Source organism: Elgaria multicarinata, chromosome 1 (genome assembly GCF_023053635.1).
Source record: "Elgaria multicarinata webbii isolate HBS135686 ecotype San Diego chromosome 1, rElgMul1.1.pri, whole genome shotgun sequence".
Taxonomy (NCBI): domain Eukaryota; kingdom Metazoa; phylum Chordata; class Lepidosauria; order Squamata; family Anguidae; genus Elgaria; species Elgaria multicarinata.
The window spans coordinates 182,234,721-182,259,788 of record NC_086171.1 but is presented as its reverse complement, the minus strand read 5'-3'; the positions used below and the strand labels follow the sequence as shown (position 1 = coordinate 182,259,788).

At 43.1% G+C, this 25,068-nt stretch overlaps 1 protein-coding gene across 1 annotated transcript in view; it reads left to right on the top strand.

Annotated features, from left to right (window-relative positions):
• The first annotated feature begins 4,611 nt into the window (after window positions 1-4,611).
• Window positions 4,612-25,068, top strand: part of NECAB3 (N-terminal EF-hand calcium binding protein 3) — a 105,378-nt gene continuing 84,921 nt past the window's right edge. Inside the window, exon 1 of the mRNA XM_063119908.1 lies at window positions 4,612-4,864. Within this exon, the coding sequence (XP_062975978.1) occupies window positions 4,754-4,864 (111 nt within the window). The 5' untranslated portion in view covers window positions 4,612-4,753. The remainder of the gene's footprint in view (window positions 4,865-25,068) is intronic.

The following is a 25,068-nucleotide window of genomic DNA, read 5'->3' as shown; positions in this document are numbered from 1 at the left end:
CCTGTGTTCATCGCGGGCTTCAATTGAGGCCCTGGCTTCAAGCCGGAAGAGGCCATGGCCTTCTCTTCCAGGTTCAAGCTGGGGCCTCAATTGAAGCCCGCGACCAACTGCGACGGACACAGGTAAGGGGGAGGAGGCTTATTTGGCCCCCATTTTGCCCCCTCCTTCCCCACTTACCTGCCTCTGCTGTCCACTGCGGAGGCAAGTAAGTGGGTAAGAGGGGGGCAAAATCTTGATCTGCCCCGCCAGATCTCACTCCGCGGAGGGGCGGATGGGCGGATCGACCCAAAGCAGTTCAGGCCCGATCCAGAAGTTCTGGATCGGGCCACGAAGCAGTTCAGGGGGGTCCGTGCACAGCCCTAGTTTCTTTCACCTTCACAATTAAATGTATACAAATGACACCTGCTGAAATTCCCTTTTCTATACAACTGTTAATGATGCAGGAGTCCTGTCCTCCTTTTCATATGGTCACCCTACTAAACTTAGAATATATATTGGAAAGTAAAAGGAAAAATATCTCTTTGTTGCAGACTTCCAGAGGGGTGGCGTGATTGCTTACACTCTAGGGGGCGCTGCTGGTCTTTGTGGAATTTAGGAGTCGGTCACAGGCTACAGATGGCTTCCATCCCAGATTTAAATGATAAAGGCATAGTTGCGCAGTGTGTGCGCGAGGGGGGGGAGGAGGTTATTTCATCCCAGCAGTGTATCCAGCTAAATTGCAAAATTGTGTTCTTTTGGAAATGCCATGTCATATTTTGCTTTGTGTTTCGCTGGCAGTCTCTGTGGCCAAAAGAAAGGAAAAACAATTGGGTGGGGGGGGGGCATTCTCTCACACAAACACTTACCTGGCAAAAAGTAGTTTGACAGCTTTTCAGAAACAGTTGTCTCCTGGTACATACATTCAAAACAACATGCCCCTGCCAAAACTTCTTGGCAAAAGCAAGAGCTCCTATTCCATAGTTAAGGCTTTTGTTTCTCCATGGGCCACAGGGCTTTAGGTTGATTTGATGCTGGTTTACCCCTGGGATTATTGCTGCGAGTCGTCTGATGGCCACAGGGGGATTTGACTTTTGTCAGTGGTCGGCCTGGGTTAATTGATATTCCCAAAACACTCGAAGGTTCATTTGTCCCGAGGGAACAGCGTTGGGTGCATGAGATGCTCTTGTTGCTGCTCTTGTCATAACAAAAACAAGAGCTGGATGCTGGGAAGAAGAAAAAGCAGCCACACGGTAGGAGAAACACCCTCCATAATTTCCTGTAACTGGTCCATATGGTTGTTGTTGTAAGAGCAGCTGGAACTAGAACTGTGAAAAAATAAGTGTTTATTGAAGTGCTGCACTACATGGGAAACAATTTGTCAAGGACCTAAAGTTTTGTTTTGCTGTTCCCATTTGTGTTAGATAGCCGTTAACAAGTGTTAGTGTCCTTTTTCTTCAGGAGGATTCAACACATGGTTCAAGGACCACCACCACCACTTCCAAGCACTTTTGAAGAACCTCGTGGTGATGCTCACCTATGTTACTGATCTTGGGAACATTCCAAACATAATTCCTCTAGAGCAGCCTTTCCCAATTTGTGCTCTCCAGATACGTTGGACTATAAGCATCTCTGCACCAGCGATATATGGCATGCTAGCGACTGGCCACTCACAGAAGTTGGTGGGTCTTTTAGATGATGTTGAAAACCTCCTGCACATCTCCCACACTTCCCCTCTGTTATCCCATTCTTTAAAAAACCCTGCAGGATTTCCTAATGCGCATAGCCGAAGTTGTGCCACTAGAGGATGCTGTCCCACTCAAGTTTATGAACTTGAGGAGGAGAAATTTTCTATTACAGGCCATGTGGTCAGCAACTCAAACCACATGGTCACCCCTCGCCACCTGTGTAAAGCACCCCATTACAATCCCATGAAAGAAGCAGGAAGCATATAGCTCTTTAGTGTAGAGATGCCCTACAACTCCCAGCACCCAAATCAGCCATGCTAGTTGGGGAATGCTGGGAGTTGTACTCTAGCACATCTTCTGCAGGGTACCTGGATGGGGAAGACTGATCTAGAGTATAAGAGTGCTTCCAGTTGGCAAGCTCCTAGCCCTACTAATCATATGGCATTGTGCACTTTTTCCATCTTCCCTTCATTAATGGATTTTCCATGATAAGAAGAAAGACAGTGAGAAAACGTGGGAGGGTTATGAATGGAAGATGATGTCTGGGCCCCTCCTAAAATCCTGTGCTTGAGGCAAGGTGACTGCACAACAAAAGCTTCATCTAGAGCAGGTGTCCGCAACCCGATGCCCTCAGAGCTACCCTAAGGAGCAATTAAACATGATTGCTTGAAAATCCTCCCATGAGAAAGGTAGAAACAATTCCTTTCTCACAATTTGTGTGTGACTTTTTAAGTATGTGAGGTTAATACAAACTGTGCTGAGCGATCTTGAGAATATCTTGAGACCACGTCCCCCAAAGGATAGGGCCAATCTGCTTTGAGAAACAGCCCGCCTGTTACTTTGCTGTGGCAATCATACACTTCTGTTACAATCTGGCTGTCTTTGTTGAGAAATTCAGTGTCTGCTAGTGTAAGATACTGGGAGGGAAATGAAGAGGTTGTTCACCGCCTGAGAATGTTGTATACAGAATACCACGGAGGACTTTATCATAGTACATTTATGCTCGGGGATCTGAACCTGAGCAAGATGCTCCACCTATATACCAAAAGTACTGCCTTATGACCCACCACAAGGATATGGAAGGCATTGCATGCAAGCAAGCATTCCACAGGCTTGGTATGCACCACAAGTGCATACCCAGACTGCTCTAGGACTCATCCAGCTGGACAAGTGGAGCTCCCCTCCACAAATAGCGAAGCCTGGCATGTCATCTAAGAAAATCACACCATGTCTTGGCAATCCAAGGCCAACCACACAACTCCGTGATTTCTTGGTCAAAGATCTGTAAGTCCCCTGCACTTTTCTTCTGGCATCTTTTCCAAAGAGTCATGAAATAAAACAAGAGGTCCTCTTATGGATCAGTAACTGGTTAAAAAATTGAAAGCAGAGAGTAGGAATAAATGGTCAATTATCCTGATGGAGAGAAGTAAATAGTGGGGTCCCACAGTTATCAGTATTGGGACCAATTCTTTTCAACTTGTTCATATATGATCTGGAATTAGGAGTGAGCAGTCAAGTGGTGAAGTTTGCCAACGACACCAAATTATTTAAGATTGTTAAAACACAAAGGGATTGTGAAGAGCTCCAAAGGAATCTCTCCAAGCTGGGAGAGTGGGTGTCCAAATGGCAGATGCAGTTCAATGTAAGCAAGTGTAAGGTGATGCACGTTGCGGCAAAAAATCCCAACTTCCAGTATAACCTAATGGGATCTGATCTGGCAGTGACCGAACAAGAAAGAGATCTTGGGATTGTGGTGGACAGCTTGATGAAAATGTCCGCCCAGTGTGCAGCTGCTGTAAAGAAGGCAAACTCCTTGTTAGGCATTATAAGAAAAGGAATTGAGAATAAAACGGCCAGTATCATACTGCCCTTATACAAATCTATGGTGCGACCACACTTAGAATACTGAGTACAGTTCTGGTCACCACACCTAAAAAAGGATATTATAGAGCTGGAAAAAGTGCAGAAAAGGGCAACTAAAATGATTAAGAGGCTGGTGCATCTCCCCTATGAGGGGAGGTTACATTAGCTAGGATTGTTTAGCTTGGAGAAGAGAAGGCTGAGGGGAGACATGATAGAGGTGTACAAAATTATGCATGGTATGGAGAATATGGATAGGGAGATATTTTTCTCTCTCTCTCAAAATACTAGAACCCGGGCTCATCCCATGAAGCTGATTAGTGGGAGATTCAGGACAAATAAAAGGAAGTACTCCTTCACACAGCGCATAGTTAAATTACGGAACTCACTACCACAAGATGTAGTGATGGCCACCAATTTGGATGGCTTTAAAAGGGGGTTGGACAAATTCCTGGAGGAAAAGGCTATCAATAGCTACCAGCCCTGATGGTTATGTGCTACCTCCAGTATCCGAGGCAGTAAGCCCATGTGCACCAGTTGCTGGGGAACATGGATGGGAGGGTGCTGTTGCACAAACTCCTGCTTTCTTAAGTCCCTGGTCGACAGCTGATTAGCCACTGTGTGAACAGAGTGCTGGACTAGATGGACCCTCGGTCTGATCCAGCAGGGCACTGCTTCTGTTCTTATGTTAAGAGTTGAACACCGTCCCCCTTAATTTCCTCCCCAACTCCTTCAGCCTTCCCCCTGTCATTTTCCTTCTGGAAACTTTTCTCCTACCAGAATCCTTTCCTGCATGTCAATTTACCCTCCAGCGTGAGAAGTGGCGTGAATGGTGACGAGGATCTGTGCACTCCCGCTAACAGGAGCTCAGCCTGCCACCCTTGAAGTCAATCCTCCTCTCTCAAGAGGAATCTCTTGCTGAGTCTGCTGCTCCAAGCTGATGACGAGAGACTCGAAGAACAAAACCTGCCCATCAAAAATCCTGACCAATTGGTGCAGCCTAGAGGAGGGGATTGAGACACACACACTGAAAGTTGCCTGGAGGCTGGCAAGAGCATCTCTTCAGTGTACAGTAGTTGCCGTTCCCTACTACTGCAGAGCAGCCTCGGTCACTGTCACTCACTGCATCCCGGGCATCCAGTGTGGCAGGCAATTTGGCCAGCAGGGAATCCGAGGGGCCAGCCTTCCTGTGACTGTGAAAGAAGAGCCCGGCAATCCTCAGTGAGAAGATGATGGCATGTACAGAGATGCTGACAATGTGCTTGCTCTCTGGCAAGCATGCTTACAAATCCACCGAGAGCCCGCAGCACTATGGCAAGGGACTGGCCATCTTCCATGATGTAAGTAGCGACACGGTGCATGTTTTCCCTATGGGTGAAATCAGAGTGGTTGGGAGAAGTCAGAAGAGAAGTCACATATATATTTAAATGGCACGTCGGATTCGTATTTCCAGGTTTCTGAATTGCACACTTTGTCGTGTGCAAAACACACCTTTAGTGGTGTGCCTAGAGGTCCGATTCTAGAAACTTACTAAGTCCCAGGAAGCAAGGCGAGTAAAACTCCTTGTGTTCCTGCACGGAAATGCTTCAGAGAAATGTGTGTAGGTGCGCATACAGAAAATGCAGCCTTTGAGTGACAGGGAGACAGAAATGTATTCCAGCATAGAATTTTGGGACAGGATCTGAAAGAGTTGGGTTCATTCACGTCCTGCCTCTACAAAGGGATCATGTGGTCTTGGGGAAATCAAGAGGTTTCCTCTCTCTAAACTGGGAACGAAAGCTCACAGCATTTAAAGCATTACTGCTGAATTACATTTCAGCTCCATTCATTGTCCCTCACAAACTTGCCATTAATTTTTGTGTGTTTCTTTCTCGTGGAATCATGAGCTTAGCTAAAACTAAATAAATAAATAAATAAATAAATAAATAAATAAAAAGTTAAGGCATCATGGAGTACCTGGATGTAGCGTCTACTAAAGAAATGAGTAGTTTAAATGACCAAAACATCTGGGTGAATGACCAAACAGTGCAAACTGATTAGTGCGTGTATTTAAAAGGATCTAGTGCTGAAAGAGGAAGGACAAGACAATGGCATGGAAAAGGTTTAAGGTGAGATTTAACATAGCATCATTTCTAGAGGAGCAATCCTATTAGTCTGCTATACGACAGAGGATCTTATAGTGCCTTAAAGACTCATACATTTATGGCAGAAGCTTTTGTGGACCACTTCTACATAGTAGTTTATATTTCCTTAATGAGTGCCATTTTTTAAATGAGAAAAATAGGAAGTGATGCACTGACTGATCGCTACCTGTTCACACAATTATCAGTGTGTGTGTGTGAGTGTGTGTAGCGGAGGAGGGGGTGCACCATAAGGGCCAAATCATATGTTACAAGACTAAGGTTGGAAGGAAGAAATAACATAATGATTTTTTTGAAGAAGCGAGCAGTGGTGCCATCAGTGGAGTCCGGAAGCTCCAATGTTAGTGGAATGGTGAATCCACTCCGGGTTTCAGTCAGAACTCTGAAAGAGCTATCTTTGATGAACAAGCACCTAGGAGAGCTCCTTTAGAGTTCTGACTGAAACCTGGAGCGGATTCACCACTTCACTGACATTGGAGTCACCGGCCTCCACAGGGTGCCATCAGGTTCAGACTCTGGGGCAGAAGTCTAAGGGTCGCACTCAGTAGAAGGAGCACGATGGCCCCCAAATGCAGTAGCACCGGTTTACCCTATTTTGAAGTAAGTGAAGTAATATACAGTGCTATTTAAAGATGGGGAACTTAAAACTATTAAGTCTTGAGTCTAAAATGATCTTCCTGTACCACTGAAATCGAGGTTTATTTTCAAGTTAATTCATTCCTGGAAGTTGATTGACACATCACAGCCCATGCAGCTGCATGAGTTCCCACCTCGCACGCTCCACTTTTCCTGCCAGTTGATCACCTGCATGAGCCAATACTGTGGCAGTGAATAAGGGTTGCATAGCACTTAGAAAGTGTGTGAAGCATTATGCCTGATTAATGTCACTGATACAATTTATTTATTGGATTTGCATGCTACCTTTCAGTATAAAAAAGAGACCCGCCTTACATTTTTAATTTTAAAAAAATGTACATACCTAAAAAAATCAAAATAAAACCCAAACAACTAAAAGCTATTGCGTAATAGTGATACAGATCTATATGTACTTGTCTACTCAAAACCAATTTCTCCTTATGGGGTCCAAAAGTGAATGATTTTGGAAACTTAGATGATGTTAATATGAAGAGGTCAGTTTGAAAGAAGAAATAATATAGCATCTGTCATCTAGGATGGGGATTTTAAAATAATTTAAAAAGATAAGGAACATTATTCATTTGATAAAATTGCTCATAACATTATAGTTTTCAGTGTTGCAACATATTTCTAACTCAGATAAATGAGTTAGCCCCCCCCAAAAAAAACCCAACCTTCAGATGTTATTCCCGCATGCATGTCATTTGAACAATGCACAGAGGGGGTCACACTTTCATTGTCCCCAGTGTCACTGTCCCCACTGGTTTCACACATTGAGTGGAAAGGTCTGAAGGGGAAACTAGAATGGTCCCCATAATCAGGGACCAGGATTGTGCATGCTCCCGAATTATGTAGATGACTTTATGTGTGTTCAACGGAACGCACAAAGATTGCCCCTTCAGACTTTCTTAGTCAACATGCAAAGGTTGGGGGGGGATTATTGTGGCCATGACCCAGTGGGTTATGGTGGCCATAACCCAAGACTCGCCATGTATGTGTGGAAGTGAGCAAGTGCAGGTGGGCACACATAGGCCAACTGGTCACAGTATTCCTGACTGATGTGTAATATATTGGGGGTTTTTTTCTATTTAATCTATAGTAATTATATACATAATGTATCAATTAGCATGTGCATATTTTATGCAGATGATGGCCTCTTTTGCCCTCTTCTTTGGTGATGCATGTCCTCATTTTGGAGATGTATGTGACCACCCTTGCAGGGATGGAAGCTGTGGGACCCCTCCCTGTGCTCATATTGTTTGATCATGTGGAGGGGGCGTGATTCCTGATGGGGGAAAATGTATTTTTCTGAAATAGAATCAAAAGTTCATTTTTAATCAATCAATGATACAACATCTGGGATGGAAATTTTCACTAGCAGGCCTTAAAATTTTACTGCCCTAACATATCGGGATAGAAATGATGGGTTGAAAATGAAAACTAAAGCCCCCCCCCCACTTCTGCATTGATATTGAAAAAACAATGGCTGCTTTATGGGAAAAGCTTGAAAACATATTTGCTGTTCATTTATAAAATTTAACACTGATTGGCAAGTATTACCCAACCATTATGCACACAGCATGTCTCATAAATTTAAGAATGGAAAACAATCTGAAAGAAAGGCTGGATGCTTGTAAGCTTACAATTCCATGCACACTAATCCCCCCCCCCATAGAATGCAATGGGATTTACTTTCAAGTAAATAAGCACAGATTTGCACTGTAAGCATCATAAGTACTGAATGTTTCAGAGAGCTCAGAGCAACTCCATTTGTGGGCACAGGGAAGAAACCTACTGATATGTTTAAGCAATCGAATCAGTCTTTTGCGTCTGGTGATCAGTTCTCCTATTTTCTACCGTGCAGACACTCACTCAAAGCCCTGTGGCTGCTTGCACAAAATCAAAGCTCATAAAATGTTAAGGAGTCAGATATTTCAGCTTAGTTGTGTCGATTCTTTGATGGAGCACAAATCTTATTCTAGGACAGATCTCCTTTGGAAACAGTTAATGTCGTTAGACTTACCAATCAAGCATCAATTGCTACAAAGATGTGCTATCAAAGCATGCTCCTTTATAAATTATTTGTGCCAAGGGAAAATTGAATACAGCACTCTTTTCCTGGAAACTGCTTGGAATGCCTGTTCAGTATAAGCAAACGAAGGATAGACAACATGCAGCAATTAACAATTTTACTTACGATGCTGGCAATAAATCGTGGGCACATCAATTGGAAAGATGTGCACTTCTTCTGGGAAAGGTTTCTCATTTAGTGGAACATCTCCTTCTTGAAAGGTATAGGAAGCAGGTAAACAGCTGGGAACTTCAGGGTCACCAACTTCTGAGTTAAAGAACACAGGCCCTTGGGAAAGTGTGGCCACTTACGCATTGCCAGAAAAGAGGAAAAATGCATCTCCCACAAAGACGACAGGAGGGGACACCAGTTTACATAACATCTGCAAATGCTGATTCACAGGTATACATGCAAATTTATATGACTATAATTTAAATAGAAATACAGTCTCGCCATAGCGTGGGAGACTGTGACCAGTGTGCTTTGCTCAGTCTGTCATCCAGTTGCTATTGATGCACCACATCAAGACGCAGCCCCCTTAGGGTTCTTTATCAACTGTTTCAGGAATTGTTTAATGTGAGCATAACATTCCTATCGTTGGTACGGGATATTGTTAACAATTGGCATGCCTTGAGGTTATTTAAATTTTTGATACATTTTAAACGAACTGTTATTAAGCTATTGTTGTATTAGAATTATATTTGTTGTATTTGTATGTTTTTGTGAACTGCTTTGAGCACAAGGTACTGCGGGAAAATGTGCTACACAAATAAAACGACTATGACTTTGCCTTGAAACTGGACTTAGACAGGATAGTCTGTCAAATACAGGACACCTTCAAATAGAGGACTGACCAGAGATAACGCTCCAAATTAGGGACTACTGAAATCAGCCGACGTCCACCTGGCAAGCACTCGCCCAGACACTCGCACGTTCCATCCCAATGAGCTGGGCCGTGTGAGCCTCAGCTGACCCCTTGGGAGGCTCGCAAGCCCCCACGAGCCCTTGGCAACCACCTGCTCTTCCCCCCCCATCTCTGTGCTAATGGTGGCCACCATTGGCGCAAAAGGGGGAGGTATGATTTCTGGAGCCTCCGGAAAGTGGGGAGGAAATGTACAATTTCCAGAGAATTCAGAAAACACACACACACATCGCACCAATAAGGGCCTTAATCTTTACTGGGGCATGACATGCACTCATTTGGCGCTCAGACACCACAGCAGGCAGAGCCAGAACAGAGTTACTCGGTTACGGTAGAGCCAGGATAGATTTTGACTGATGGAATGTGGCTGAATCTGCTGGATTCTGAGAAAAGCCTGTGAGGAATCTACAGGCTTTTCAACATATCCTAGAACTGGTTATATGACAGAACAAAGTTTTTAGGGCTCTGACCAATAATTACTGGCTTGTTGGTGGGTGGGTGGGGGTCATGTGTCCTATTTTACAGGGGACAATCCTCTATTTGAAGGACTGTTATTTGCTTATTTGAAAGCATCTTCATTTGAACAACTGTCTAGTCCAAGCCCATTTTAAAGATAAAGAACTATCAGAAGGGAAGCAGAGGCCTTGATGCTGCCTGTCCACAGTTAGCTGTACCTGGACAACAGACTGAGCATCAGACACACAGGTTACGTGGTCACCATCATTCCCACTAGGGCGAGATGAATTGACCTTTTTAAATTATAGTCATTATTTCTAGATTTCCATCTCTAGGTAGCATACACAGATCTATGTCCTCTTTTGCCCTCTGTTTTGGTGATGTGTAAGGGACCAGCCTACTGGTTGGCCATAGCAGAGTATCAAAATGATGTTCCTATACACAGCTTTGCAGTCGTACTCCCTCCACACAGAGAGAGTAGGTTGCAGAAGAGCTCCAGCGGAGTACATCCTACGTCTTCCTTCCCTACTATGCCCATCACTTCCAGCTGAAGCCTTCCCAGCTTGAACCTTGGTCACCCAGCTGCCTGCTCTTCCTTTGGCACTGTCATGTGGTGCCATCCCTGTCTGCTGTCAATAGCCTGCATACGGGGTGGGGGTTGAGGGGAAATGGGCCTCAGGATGCTTCCAGGTGAGGCATACAAAGGCCTCAGCCTGTCTATCCATGCTGCACCTGCTTAAAACACGGGGTGAGGTATGGAGGGGCAGGGAGGGGAAAGGGAAGCTTTAACAGGAAGTGTGACTTCAGAAGCTGCTAGATTTCACCGGAGCTCATCAGCTTGGCTCAGTCATAGTTAATGAAGCCTGTACAATGAAAGCACTCTGCTTTGTAGCAATTAATCAGTCTGCATAATTATCTCGCTAATTAGCTCTGAACATCTTGAATTTTGGCTAACAACCCTGCCATAATGCAAATTATATTTGCTACTTAAGCAGTTAAGAGTTTCTCGGAGAGTAAAAGTCGGTATTTTGGACTAAATGTTGAGCATGTGTCCATGTTACATAAACATACATGTGCACACAAGTTCAAATAAGACTGAGATTTTAATGTGGACAGCGGACTGCATGTGTAACAGAAATGAGACATAATCTTTAATACACAGGTAATTAGCAAGACTTAGTACATATGAACAAGGTCAGTAAGCACTGAAAATGGATCCAAACAGAATGGAACATTTCCCCCACAGATTCACGAAGTTCTACATACATGAGAGTAAATCCATTCCCCAAGTTCAGAGAACTTTAGAAGTATAGCCAAGGGACAAACATAAAGTAATGTCTGCTGGTCCTTGCATAGTTAGCATGCTAAAATATTTACATACAGCCTGTTTGATCTGTTCTAATGATGCAGCATATTCCTAATATTCCTCATAATAGTTGAGATGCAGGGTTTTTTTTAGCTGAAGTTAGTTTGAAAGAGAGATCACTCCTTATGATGTGTACACTCATCCTACATTTACTGCCATTAAATAGATACTGCAGGTTTTGTATTGTTTCAAAAACTTGCAAAACTTGTTTGATAAGAGGCAATAGGAGAAAAAGAAAGTGTCATTATTATTATGACACTAGTTGATATAGCTTCTGTGTACATGGTGCTTTACACAAGACAGATTTGACAGTTCCATGCACCTAGGGGCTTACAATATAAAAGAGACACAGGGTAACAACGTGAGGTGAGATGAAGACAGAAGTAAACGTGGGGAAATAAGGGCTTTTCTACATGAGGCTTTTATCGTGCGCTCACCATTCCCTACTCATGGTTGTTTAAGGGTTCTATAGACAATGACTTGACCCTCCAGTTTTGCTTCTGTGTCTAACCAGCACTTTTAGGCAGGATGTTCACTACAGCTTTATATCGGTATTGAAGTGCACTGACAACTGTTGGGGCGCATGCCACATCTACAAGCACGATATAGCACTATGAAAGTGGTATGAAAGTGGTATATGGCATGTGTCATGGGCCCCAACAGTTGTCAGTGCACTTCAATACCGATATAAAGCAGTAGTGTAGATCCTGGCTCCATATACCGCTTTCATACCACTTTGATAGTGTTATATCCTGCTTGGTGTAGATCTGGCCTCAGTGAGCTTTTTTTTAGAGCAGGGGAAATGTGGCATTTACTTGTGAAAGTGAAAGAAAGCACAATTTCTTCTTGTGTATTTGCATGATTCCACTATTCCACACTGCCACCTAGAGGTTATGTAGTGGAAAAGCAGAAAACAAAATGTTTCTCATGTAGTGCTTGGATCTCAATTCTGTGATGAAACCAAAAGTAAATACAGCAGAATAATGCCCGATTAAACAACCTTTTGCAGAAAAGCTCTACGTGATTATTTCAATTACAAGACTTTGGCTTAGTTACAAAAGCTTAGTCCAAAGACTTCCTATAAAAGATGAACTTCAAGGAGGAACTTAAAGGAAGTAAGGAAGGTGGTTGCAATAAGGCATTCTGGGAGGCAGTGTCAGGCACAAGGGGAAGCAAGGGAGAAAAGGCAGAGTGATTTCAGGGAATAGGAGAGCTTTGGAGAGCTGAGGATGGGGAGCATTGGTTGAGCAAGTGATACATCAAAGGATGTACCAGGATATAAGAGCAGAAAGGTAACGGAGGGGAAAGCCATGGAGAGCTTTGAAGGGAAGGACAAGAAGCTTGCGCAGGATCTGGAAGTGGACAGGAAACCAGTGAAGGGATTCAAAGAGTGTAGTCACAATGGTCAGAATGAGGAGAGAAGGGAATAATTTTGGTAGCTGAGTGCTGGATAGATGTGAGTAGACAAAATCTGACAATGGAAGACCAGGGAGAAGACAAGATGAGAGGTGATGTGGACTAGAGCTTTTGCTAGTTCATTTGGAGATTAGAGCAAAAGTGTCAAGAGCTGAGTATACAGAAGAATTTAAGGCACAAACTGCACAGACCTTGATGCCTGCCTCCACTCCTTTCTTCCTCTCTGACAACTCCTTCACTTTGTTTCTTATTGAATTCAGTATTCACATGGATGACATCCATTCGGAACAGGGATGAGCATTGTGATACCCTCCAAACATTTTGGCCTAGAACTCCCATCATTGAAATATAATTGATGGTGAGGGTTCACGGGAGTTGTAGTCCAAAATATCTGGAGGGCCGCAAATTGCCCACCTCTGATCTGGAGAACTCAAAAGCTTGATCACGATTTTGTGACATTTTCGTTGCTCCTAATAAAGGTATTGCCCTACTGTGGCTTTTCGATTGATTGATTGATTGATTGATTGATTTTTTAAAAAAATAGACCAACATGAATATCTATTATTCGTTTAAATATTCAGCATGGCGTTATAACGGGGTTAAAAGGCTAAATGGTGCAAATGACAACTTGATTCATAATTTACTGAACTCTTCAGGCTTTAATCAGAGCTCCTTCAGCTGGGGGAAAATAGCATTTCCTTACTGTGTCTCTGCTTCCTGCTTCTCTTCTGCTTCTGCAATGAGCTGTAATTACACAAGGGAGAAAGCAGCAACGACATGGCTTGCACAGCCTCAATGCAGTTGAATGGGACATCACTCTCCAGTGGGCATTTTATAGCACAACTTTGCCTGCACACGGCAGGAAAACCCGACAAATATATCCCAGAAGAGTCGGGATATATGAGGTTTTATTTTTGGCACTAAAACAGGAAAATGGAGCAGGAGATGCACAGGACGCTGACGGTGTTATCAGAATGATCCACGAACATCTGTGAGTGGCCAGTAGCGAGCCTGCTACAAAACTCATTTAAAGAAGCTCTTCGTCACTGAGGTCGGCGAATTTGCCAACTTGTAATCCAGGGAAGGCTCCCATATCTTTAAGAATTGCATAGAAGAGAATATCCCACCAGGTGTGCCTCACTGCAAGTGGTCAAATCTTCCTTTTTATATGCAATAGTTCAAGGTACAAGTCCATTCATGGTCTAGAGCCAGCAGTCCTAGTGGGAGGTTATGAAAGTTGCCGAGTGACTCATCTGCAAGATAATGTACTCTTGCCTTCTTCCTTAGCCGTTGCTTCCTTCCTAAACCCGCTTGATCTCGTTACCTCCATGGCAACGTCTTCTGCACCTTCCCGTAGCTGTGGGCATGATGTTTCTTGTGTGCCCAGATGCATCCCTTGATGTGTGTGTGTGTGTGTGTGTGTGTGTGTGTGTGTGCGCTTCTTTGGAGAGAGTGCTGAATGTTGTGAACAAAAACGGCCTTAGAGATGGTGGCAGGTGTTACTGCTAAGCAGCAGGAAGGTTTAGAGGAGGTAGCAGGGTTGCTGGGGACAAAGGAACTGGCAGAGAGGTTTGTATTATTTAAACCGGATCTATACTGTGCTTATAGTGCCACCATTACTGGAGTGTAAAATGCATCCTGTTCATTTTTATATGCCAATCCTAAAAGCTAAAAGGGGGTGGGGTGGGGTGGAACAGGTTCCCTAACTGAATGTGTAGCAGAACTCCTCCATCCTTAATACTTATGCTGAGGGCTTTTCTTGTTGTTATTATTGTTATTGTTAACAGTTTAATAGCTTTTGTTTTCATTATTCAGTAAAATATAAACAATAAACACTTCCTCCCTTCTCCCCCCTGCCCTGTTCCCATTCCCTCTCCTTTAAGTTTCCTTTTCCCCTCTTCAAACCATGCTGAATTTAAAGACTAAAAGGTTTGTGTATGTAAGTAATACCATTAAGCAAAATTTGGACAAATAAATAGTTACAAAGAAAGAAAGAAAATAAGAGTTTAGAGTTTTTCTACACAAGGCATTTCTTGTGTGCTCATCATTTCCTACTCATGGTTGTTTATAGGTTCTTTAGATGACATCGTAACCCCCCAGTTTGGCTTCTGTTTTTAAAGAGCACTTTCAGCTAATTTTTTTTTTAGAGTAGGAAAATGCAGAACTATTTGTGAAAGCAAAAGAAAATGCTTTGTCCACTTCTGTATTGGCACCATTCCACTATAGCAAAGCACCACCTAGAGGTTATGTAGCAGAAAAGCAGGGAAGGAATGCTATTCATGTAATGTTCAGGTTGCAATTCTGTGATGAAACCGAAAGTAGATGCAGTGGATTAACAGTCTCACATTGAAAAGTCCTTAGTGTTATGTATGTTTCCTTTTGGGCCTGGACTGGGATTTTTTTTTTACAGGTGCCACTTCTACCAATATAGCAGAAAGTCAGGAAAAAACAAATTTGTTAAAGGTTCCTCTTCTTCACAGCTGTTAAAGTCACAGTTACCCATTTAATCTGGCAACATTACATCAGTTTAACATGGAGCTCTTCAAACATCCAATTATAATCTGTAGGTTTTAGGCTCCAAGTCCAAATGGCAGTTTTCAAACCAGTGTCTCCAAAGTATCCCTACAGAATCTCAGAAAGGCCTGTGTATTGCTGCTTTAGGACTCTGTCTATTACATGCTAGTCCTACAGATCCTATTCATTTCAGTGAAGCTCATGTTGACAGCCAATGTGGTATAGCGGTTAAAGCGTTAGGTTAAAACTGGAGTGTCTAGGGTTCAAATCTCCACTCAGCCAGAAAACTCACGGGATGACCTTGGGCCAGCCACTGCTTTTCAGTCTAACTTATCTCACAGGGTTGTTGTGATGATTAAATGAGTGGAAAGAGAACCATGCATGCCACACAAAGCTATTTGGAGGATGGGTAGAATAAAAATATAATATATTTTTCTTAAAAAATGGTGTTTGACTGTAGGTACTTCACAATAGTAGTTTTATTGGATCTTTATCTGGAAATCACTTTGTGAAGGAATGAAACTGTTTGACCATTTGGTGTTTTTAGTTATAGAATGGCTGCTTTCTGCTTAGATTTGGGTTCTTTGTCGTTTAGAGGCTGTTCTTTCCAAGGGATTCAAATGTTTATAAAAGTACAAGGGCCAGCCCAGGAAATAGAAACCCAAGGGGCAGAAAGGAAACCGTACGGAAACCATACACTTAGCAATGCTACTACCTATTTCATTGGCTTATGCATTGGGAAATGGAGTTTATATAAGTCAAAGTGGCAAACAGACAAAGGAGCAAAAAAGTGATAGAAATCTGAAGAAAGAATCCAGGAAGAAAAGTTTAACAGAGGACCCAGACTCCAGGTTCAAAAGAAGCTTAGCTGAAAACAAAAAACACTAAAAGATGCATAGCAAAGGGGCTAGGATGAACTGAAGCTTTATTACTAGGACAGCTTAAGTGGAGAAACAGTTAGACCTGTACACTGCGATCATCATCTGAGACCCTCCTCCTGGTGTTTCCTCCAAGGTAGGGTGACCAACTGTCAGGATTTCCCCGGATTTGTCCTGGTTTTTGTTCTTTCCATGGTGTCAGGGGGGATTTTCTATAATTTTCAATAATGTCCTGGAATGACACACCTTCCTCTTTAAGGCTGCCATTAGCATGGCAGGAGGGAATGACATGCTTTCTTGAGGCACATCATTCCCCCACCTCGAGCTCCAATTGAGGTCTTAAAGGGGAAAGTGGGTCATTCATGGACATTATAGAAAAGGCCCCAATTGGAGTGGATGGTGGTGTGCAGAATGAAATCCTTTCCCCTCCTCCACTCCAATCGGGTTCTTTAAGGTGGCGGGGGAATAACGTACTTTCTGCAGGACTCAGAAAGCTGCTTCCCCCACACACACACTAGGTGTCCTCTTTTTTGGTTTCCCAAATATGGTCACCCTACTCCAAGGGAGCTTTGGATGATGGTAAAAAGGGAAAGAGCCTTTTCAGTGGTGGCCCCCTACTTCTAGAATGCTCTCCCCAGTAATGTCTGCCCAGCGCCAACTGTCATCCTTTCTGCACCGGGTTAAGACTTTCTTCTACTCCCAGGCATTTGACAGCATATGATAAGGTTTTAACTGGTCCTGGGATTTTTTAAAGTGTTGATTATGTTAAATCTGTTTGTTTTTTTGTTTTTGTTTTGCATTACATTGCTTTTTATATTCTATTTTATAACTTTTTTTTATGTGTTAATGTTTTGAAAACTACCTAGAGAGATTTGGCTATCGGGCAGTAACAATAATAACAGACAAGGTTTAGGTGGATGCATTTTTTTGTCATGTTGTTTTCATATTCTAATTGCTCTTGCGGTTACCAGCTAAGACTATTTTAAAATCTGTCCCCTGCACCCCCACCTCCTAGAAATATCACAATAACTGTTTTAATTGCTGCTTTTCAAATGATAAAACAAAAACTAAAAACACCTAAATTTGTTGTTGGTTGAACTGTGGCCCGATGCCTTGATTTTCACATGACACCTACATTGCTTTACCCCCACACTATACGATATAGCAAATTGGTCAGTAAGGAAGTTCATAGAAGACATCAAAATCACAGAGGATAAAGGGCTGTGTTGTTGTTTCTGTTGTTGTTGTGGAGGCAGCCAGGAAAACTAAAGATGTTGACATCTTCCCTACATGCAACAAGGTAGTTTTAGGCTTCTTAAAAAGACTTGGGTGCTCAAGAGTTAGCATAATGCCATTTGAAATCTGATGTCAAGCACATAAAACAAAAAACGATTTCCCATATATACCTAAGATGCTGATGCCTTTTGAAAATCTACCACTTCATTAACCTGCCATGGTGAGAATGAGCCCTAGGGGAGTATCTGTGCCAATATACTCAGTGTGGAGCATTTTGCCTAGCCATAGCCGTGTCAGCTCCACTCATGGTGATCTTGTTAGTACTCCAAGCAGATACACCGCAGAGACGAGGGGAACAAATGTACCGGTGCAAGAGATCTCTCTTTATCAAATCGCTGTTCTGATCATTGCTACATCTTAAGGTCAGCCTTCAGATGGCTCCAGAGTTTGCTTTGTAGTTCTGAAAAACCTGCGCCTTTACAAGAAAAATGCGAAAGGTGCCGTCAGACTGAATATGCCGCTGCTTTCTTTGAATGCTTTCAGGTTTTTGAAGTGTTCAGTACAAGAAGGCAAAGCCGTATGGCTGAAAATAATCATGCGAAGAAGGCTCTTGCAACAATAGAGAATGGAATGGACATAAAGGGTTGCCCAGAAGAACTTGGAAGGGGCGGGGGTTGTGCTGAAAACAATACATTCCTCTGTGTAGAGCCCTCAAGTGCACACACTGTGATTCTGCCATGCAAGGAGGGAAACTGGGGTACTACTGAGGGCAGAATTCAGCATCCTAAAACCACTGGCTTTCATTTTTTTAAAAAAGGTTTGAAAGAGTTGGTCAATGGCTGGGTTATTGCTCCTTCCAATGATGCCACATCAGTGATGCCACATCAAGAAATATATACTTTATTTGCATCATTGATGCAGGTCTTGGCACTCAAGGTTTTTTGGCACCTTATATTTGTTTGTTTTATTGTAGCATAATATGTGCACAGGCTTTCCTTTGAGGTTAGGGTTACCCCCCCCTTCCCAAAATCATAGTTACTGCCTCTTTGAATGTGTTAACTTTTAATATAACAACATTATAATATATATGATCAGCTTAGTTGGGAGACAGAAAAGCTGCCAGACGTGGCTTAGAAGAAGTCAAATGGCAACCCTAAATGGTATTTGGCCATGGAGGATATTTTAGCTTCTGCTCCACTGGGAATGAATGTATATTGCATAGGCCAACTGCACAGAGAGAAATTCTCAAATTACTAGATGTTTTGCATCAGGTGTCCAAGGTTTATCTGGCAATAAAACTGTACATCTAAGTAGAAGTGATTTGAGATGAGTCCTGGATGCCTTGTACCTTTATCCATTTCTTTTGTGTACATTTGCTTACTTTGGAATGGTTCACTCCCAACCAAGTCCTTCAGAGTTTGATCACCAGGGTGAGGGAGAATCATAGTGATATTCCAAAAGGCATGTTCAGTGAGTGTGCATAGGTCAAGTGGCACACACCTATGTGTGTACATCGACCATGTTTTTTTGAGCACCTGTAAAGAGCTTGTAGTCAGGATTTAAGAGGGCAAGAAATAAATGAAGACGAGGATTAAAAAAATATTCATGCCCAAATAGAAATATGATTATCTTCATGTAAACCAGGGCAAAACATTGTAGATGGCAAAGAGTTCTCTCTTGACAGGGCCAACTTGTTTGTGGATGGACAAGTCAACATCATAAAATGTATGATGAAGAAGGAATCGGGTCTAGCTCAGGCAGATGAACCAGGTCCTACTACAGATCTTCTTCCGTCCCCCTTTCATGTCTATGAAGCTGGGTGGTCATTTTCATGTAGCCAGCTGTCATTCACATGCATAGACTTGGGAACCAGAAGCGATACTTGTTTTTCATGCTCAAATGAAGCTGGTTATTTATTGTGCATTGTTCCTGGGCACTGCTAGGCAGCATTCTGGATTTTGCTGGGCATCCTGGTCACCTCTGTTTCTCTCTCTTTGCTTTGATCTCTCCAGCTGTGGATGAATATTTTAGCTATGAAGGCTGGTTCTAGGCTTGCTCAGTGCTGAGAGTAGTTGGGTAGAAAACAACAGACTGTGGATGTAAAGGATGCACATGATGGAGGAAAGGGGTCAGGTGGCAGGAGGCAGTCTGTGCTGTGCTTCTAGATAGGTTTTAGGCTACGTGCAGACATTGAGTTGGATCCAGGCTTAGTCATACTCAGAGTAGACCCCTTGAATTCAATGAGTTTGCTCTGAGTATGACTAAGCTTGGATCCAACCCAATAGGGTTTCATTGGCCGTAATATTGTAGAGCTCTTGGTGTACACATTCATTGCAAATTTGTGTAGCATTCCTGAAACAGACATGCATGCATTTGGGTGTGATTATCTTGGTCAGCTACAGTACAGTCCTCTCTCTCTCTCTCTCTCTCTCTCTCTCTCTCTATTTATATATATATATATATGCTTTTATTATAGTTTCAAAATACCAAAAATAGAGAGAACAATATCACATATCAAAAGAATGCATCAATTGGTACACAATGCCCCCAAAAGAACCTATGAACATCTCCATCTTAATAATTGCAATAGATTTGATAATGACAGCTCTTATTATTTTTACAACAGCATTTTTGTTCATCTAAAAATTCCACTTTGTTAATTTAACAGTTTTATTGAGAATATCCTTAAAACAGAAAATACTCTGTACCTATCCATCTCCAAATTATCACCTCTTTCAAAACAATGCAGTCCTATAATATGTCTGTTCAAAGTAAGTCTCAATGGAGCTTACTTTCAGCTAAGTGTATTTAGGCTGGCAGCCTTATTGGATAGTTGTGTGGCCACTGCAAGTAAACCTCTACATCTGTATTTAGTTCTGAAAAGAGTTTTCAGTGTTTGCAAGTATATAGAAGGATGAGCATTTATTCAGATATCCACATATGCAACTTCTCTCTCTGGCCATGTCTAGATGGGGTGAAATCCCGGGATGATCCCCAAGATCGTCCCTGTGCATTCAGATGATGCACAGAGGATCCCGGGATCAGGGAGGGATGATCCCTCCCTTGCCCCTGGATCTCGCCCTCCCCTTTAGGCCCAGTTTTTCTGCGGTCTCAGGCTGAGCCCGAGACCGTGGAACATATGACCAAGCGCCACAGTTTGTCCTGGCTCCTGCCGGGACCCGCGCACAGGGCGCAGCGCTCCTCAGGAGCACTGCGCCCATTGGGGGTGGGGTGGGGGAAGTAATTATTTTTTAAAAAATAACTTACCTTTTGTGCACGAGCATTTGTGCCCTGCTGGCCCTTTAACTGTAAAAAAAATGCCGGGCGCAACACCTCTCCATCTGAGGTCATTGCGTGCCACATGTAAACAGAGGGGGATCTCACGATAAAACCATTGCGAGATCTTCACCCCTCCGTCACGGACAAAGAGGTAGGTCTAGCTAAGGCCTCTCTCTTTCTCTCTCTTTCTCAGTGCAAACCTCCACTGTGCTGTATCTTCTCACACTCATAATTCCCCCCGCCCCCGAGCTCTGTGGCGATATGGGATTGTCCCAGGGTGCAACCTAAAGATTTTCACTTGCGGTTAACATGGCAAAGGCAGCCTAGGAATGGAAAGTCATGCTGACTTCTTGCTGACTCATCCACCATTATCTGGAACAATAATTCTGCCTTTGGATTTACTGTACTGGTGATGGAGGTGCCTGAATAGAATTCAGCTCATCATCCCAGAGACGTCTTGGCTCCACAGGAAAAGACAGCAAAGGGAGGGGGGAGGGGAAGCAACAGCCATCTTCTCTCACAACTTTCTAAAATGTATTATTATTATTATTATTATTATTTATTTATTTATTTATTTATTTATTAAGTTTATATCCAGCCTTTTCCCCTCTTGCAAGGAACCCAAGGCAGCTGATATGGCCCTCCCCCTTCCCCTTTTATCTTCACAATGACACTGTGAGGTTGGTTAGGCTGAGAGTCAGTGAATGGCCCAAAGTCACCCAGTGAGTTTCACGGCCATGTGAGGACTAGAATTCAGATCTCCCAAATCACTGTCTAACATTCTAACCACTGCACCACACTGTTTCTCACCCTGAAAGTATTTTACTCAACATATACAGAAAAGTAGCATTTCTTGAAACATTTCAGAGAACATTTGAGTGAATGAGTACTATGTGAAGAGAAACTCTGGGTTTTAACCAATGTTAGTCCTACTTAGAGTAGACACAGTGCAATGAATAGGACTTAAGATAATCTAATATTGGATAGCATCTTCTGGGTGTTGGAAGCAAACTACAGGTACCATACAAACTCATGTAACAATATCCTGACAATGAGCTCTTCTAAACAACCAGTTATAGCAGCCTCATGACTGACCGCTTATAAAAGTTTCCTGGTCAGTTTCATGACGCTGCAATCTTCCAGTGCCTCTCTCATTATTTATATGCGATAACTGAAAATGGAATAGAAGTAGGTTTCATCGTGAAAAGAGCACATCGTGCTATTAAAGAGACAGGAGACAGCGCCATCTTGTGGCTGTATAAATGAAACATATAGAACTTCTGTTTAAAGAGGGGAGAAGGGGAGGCGGAAGGGAAGTGGGTGTAAGGAGAGCACCTCAAGACTGTGGGATGAAAATGGAAGCGAGAAAGCTGTGGCACAGTTGCAGGATTTTCTCCTGGTGTAGAAATGCTCATTGTTAAGAAAAGCAGCTTCATCAAGGGACAATTTTGAAGGCAGAAGCAACAGGGGGAGGAGTGTTTAACCCTCCCCCCCCCACCATTTTCCTGCTCAAATCATTCTCCCTGCACCTCCCCCCCCCCCAAGCTGCTCTTTGCTGGCTTGGCAGTTCCAGATGCATGTTTTTAAGGGAATCCTGTAAGGGGCAACTGAAATCCTGCTGGACGAAAAGCAGCTTCAGGGAGCAGAATTTGAGCAAAAAAGCAGCCGGGGCGGGGGGAGAGGTTTTGCCATTCCCTCGCTTTGCTACTTCTCTGCTCAAAATAGCTCCCACCAAAATATGCTTTTCTTAATAGATAAAATGACTATTGAGTAGGGTGACCATATGACAAGGAGGACAGGGCTCCTGTATCTTTAACAGTTGCATAGAAAAGGGAATTTCAGCAGGTGTCATTTGTAAATATGGAGAACCTGGTGAAATTCCCTCTTCATCACAGCAGTTAAAGGTGCAGGAGCTATACTAGAGTGACCAGATTTAAAAGAGGGCAGTGCACCTGCAGCTTTAACTGCTGTGATGAAGAGGAAGTTTCACCAGGTTCTCCATATATACAAACGATACCTGCTGAAATTCCCTTTTCAATGCAACTGTTAAAGATACAGGAGCCCTGTCCTGCTTTTCATATGGTCACCCTATGTAATACACCTAATGCTTCTTTAGTTCATATGTTTTGGCAATGCTCAGTAGTTTCCCTTATTTGGGAGGAGGTCACAATAAGGATAAACTTTATACTGAAACTATCTTTGATATGGAACAGTGTGCATGTCCTCCTAAACTACCTACTGGTTTCTTGGAAGTTAACACATCATCCACACAAATGGATTTTCGGAGCCCTTATGACAGCTAAAAGACTTCTACTATCACATTGGAGGGAGAAATGCCCAACTCCCATAATGCAATGGATTGAGGACTTAATAGCACTGTCAACATTTGAACGGGTGTTATATAGGCGTGACTTGCGAGTGAATAAATACATAGATCTGTGGTCTGCTTTTCTTAAAACCTATGCGTAACTCCCCCTTCTTTTTTTAATGAATGGTATATCTGATGTGGGGGGAGAGAGATGATATTCCTATATCTGTAATGTTTCTTTGTTTTTCTTCTTCACAATATATTTTTTTTGTTCTGTTTTGTTAAGATTCACAATCAAAAGGGGAGGGAGGAACACAGGACAGTCTTCCATTTGAAAGGCTCTTAGGGGACAATCCTCTATTCAAAAGGCTGCCCAGTCCAAATCTGATTTAAAGATGAAGAAACATATGGGTCCTTGAATTGGCCCACAAACACTTATCACCTGGACAGCAGTTTTCTCTACTATGGTGCGATGTCTTGTATTTTGATTTAAATTATATAGTCATTATCTCTAAATGTCTGTCTACACATATCACTTTGCAAATGCAAATTGTATGGGGATCAGCCGCCTCTTTTGTCCTCTTTTTTGATAATGTGTAAGGAACCCCCCAGTGCTGACAAGCAACAGTCTGAGTGGCTGGGCTTGCTTTCACAGCATCATTTAAATTTTCCCCAATAAAAGATCCACAATGTATGAGTTGTGGGCATTGCATTGTGGGAGGATTAAAATGGTGCAGGTGTCAGCAAATCCATCTGCACAAGCCTGGTTTACTTATTAGTGTCAGTCAAAAAAATAAAATAAAGAGAACAGACAGAGGCCCAGGCATGACTGACAGGCTCATCCAAGGATGTGTGTGCTCACTCTGGTCCTGTATGGAATAGAAATCTTGTTATTGTATCATGCATTTGTTTACTGTGTTTTTAAAACAGGAACATGGGCAGGCAAGGTTGTCCTAGCATTAGGCAAAGTGAAGTAGTCGCCTCAGGTGGCATAAGGGGGCAGCAAGGAGTATGAGGGGAGACCTGTGGGTCACACAGCCTACCCTGTGGCCCCTAACATAGCCAGCTGCCTTCAGGTGTGGTGAAAGATGCTGCCCTATTGCCAGTGCTGAAGAAACAGTCAACCACCAGTCCAGGCAGCTTTTGTACATGGAATTAGAGATGGCAGAAAAATCGCTGCAGACTCAAATAAGGCCAGATTTTGAAGAATCTAACCTGTAGATCCTGCAGCAGACAGGCTCATCTCCAGGTCCAGATCTCTGGGTCCATTGGATGTCCCACGGGGCAGCTCTCCTCTATTCTAAACAGTGCAATAGGCTAACACAGCCAGCATTAGTCTATTGTAGGAAAATTACGGCCACAAATTATGTAGTTTAGGGCATTTGCACCAGTAAAGCAGTTCCTTCCAGGTAAATGGCAGCATAAATAGCTGCAATTTACATAGAAGGAAGTGCTTTACAGCCAGAAATGCCAGAAGCTACGCAATTTACGGCCATAATTTTCTCGCGATAGGCTAATGGCGGCCGCCATTAGCCCATCACACCATTTGGAATGGAGGAGAGCCACTCTGCGAAATCCAATGGATGTGGTAAGGCTCCAGGGAAATTCGCAGGACCCCAAGCAGCCCAGATTTCCCCATGGCAGACCCCCTCCCTAGATTGGACATTGGGGGCAGGGGTCATACTTCTCTACATGGAATGGAAGGGGGCACCATCTTGCCTTTTCCCTCAGTCAGCAAAATGTCTTGAGTCAGTCCTGTAGGAAGCTGCCTTATACCAAGTCAGACCATTGGTCCATGTAGTTTAGTATTGTCTACACTGACTGGCAGCAGCTCTCCAGGGTTTTTCAGGCAGGATTCTTTCCCAGCCCTACCTGGAGATGCTGGGGATTGAACCTGGGACCTTCTGCATGCAAGGCACGTGCTCTATCACAATGAGCTACGGCTCTTCCCCACTATATAGACTGCAACATGAGTATGATGTTGCTTGGGGGGGTGGGGAGGCAGGGAGTGATCATCTGTACCACATCCTTTACCTCTCTATAGAAAGTTCACAGAATTGTGCTGCTGGCCGTGACCTACCCAGTGCTGTGGTTGAGTTTTAATAGCAGTGACCAAACGAAATTCTGATCTTGTTCTTGGCAACTGGGATTGAGAGACAGACAGCTCTCATTTCTGCCCTAATTAGTACATAATAGGCTGATGCATGCTTGTGCTAGCCTTCAAAGCACCTATGTACCAAAAAAAAAAAAGAAAAAAAGTCTCATAGGATGTTGTATAAGGGTGTAAACCAGAAGGGAACCTGCCCTATCCCCAGATTCAC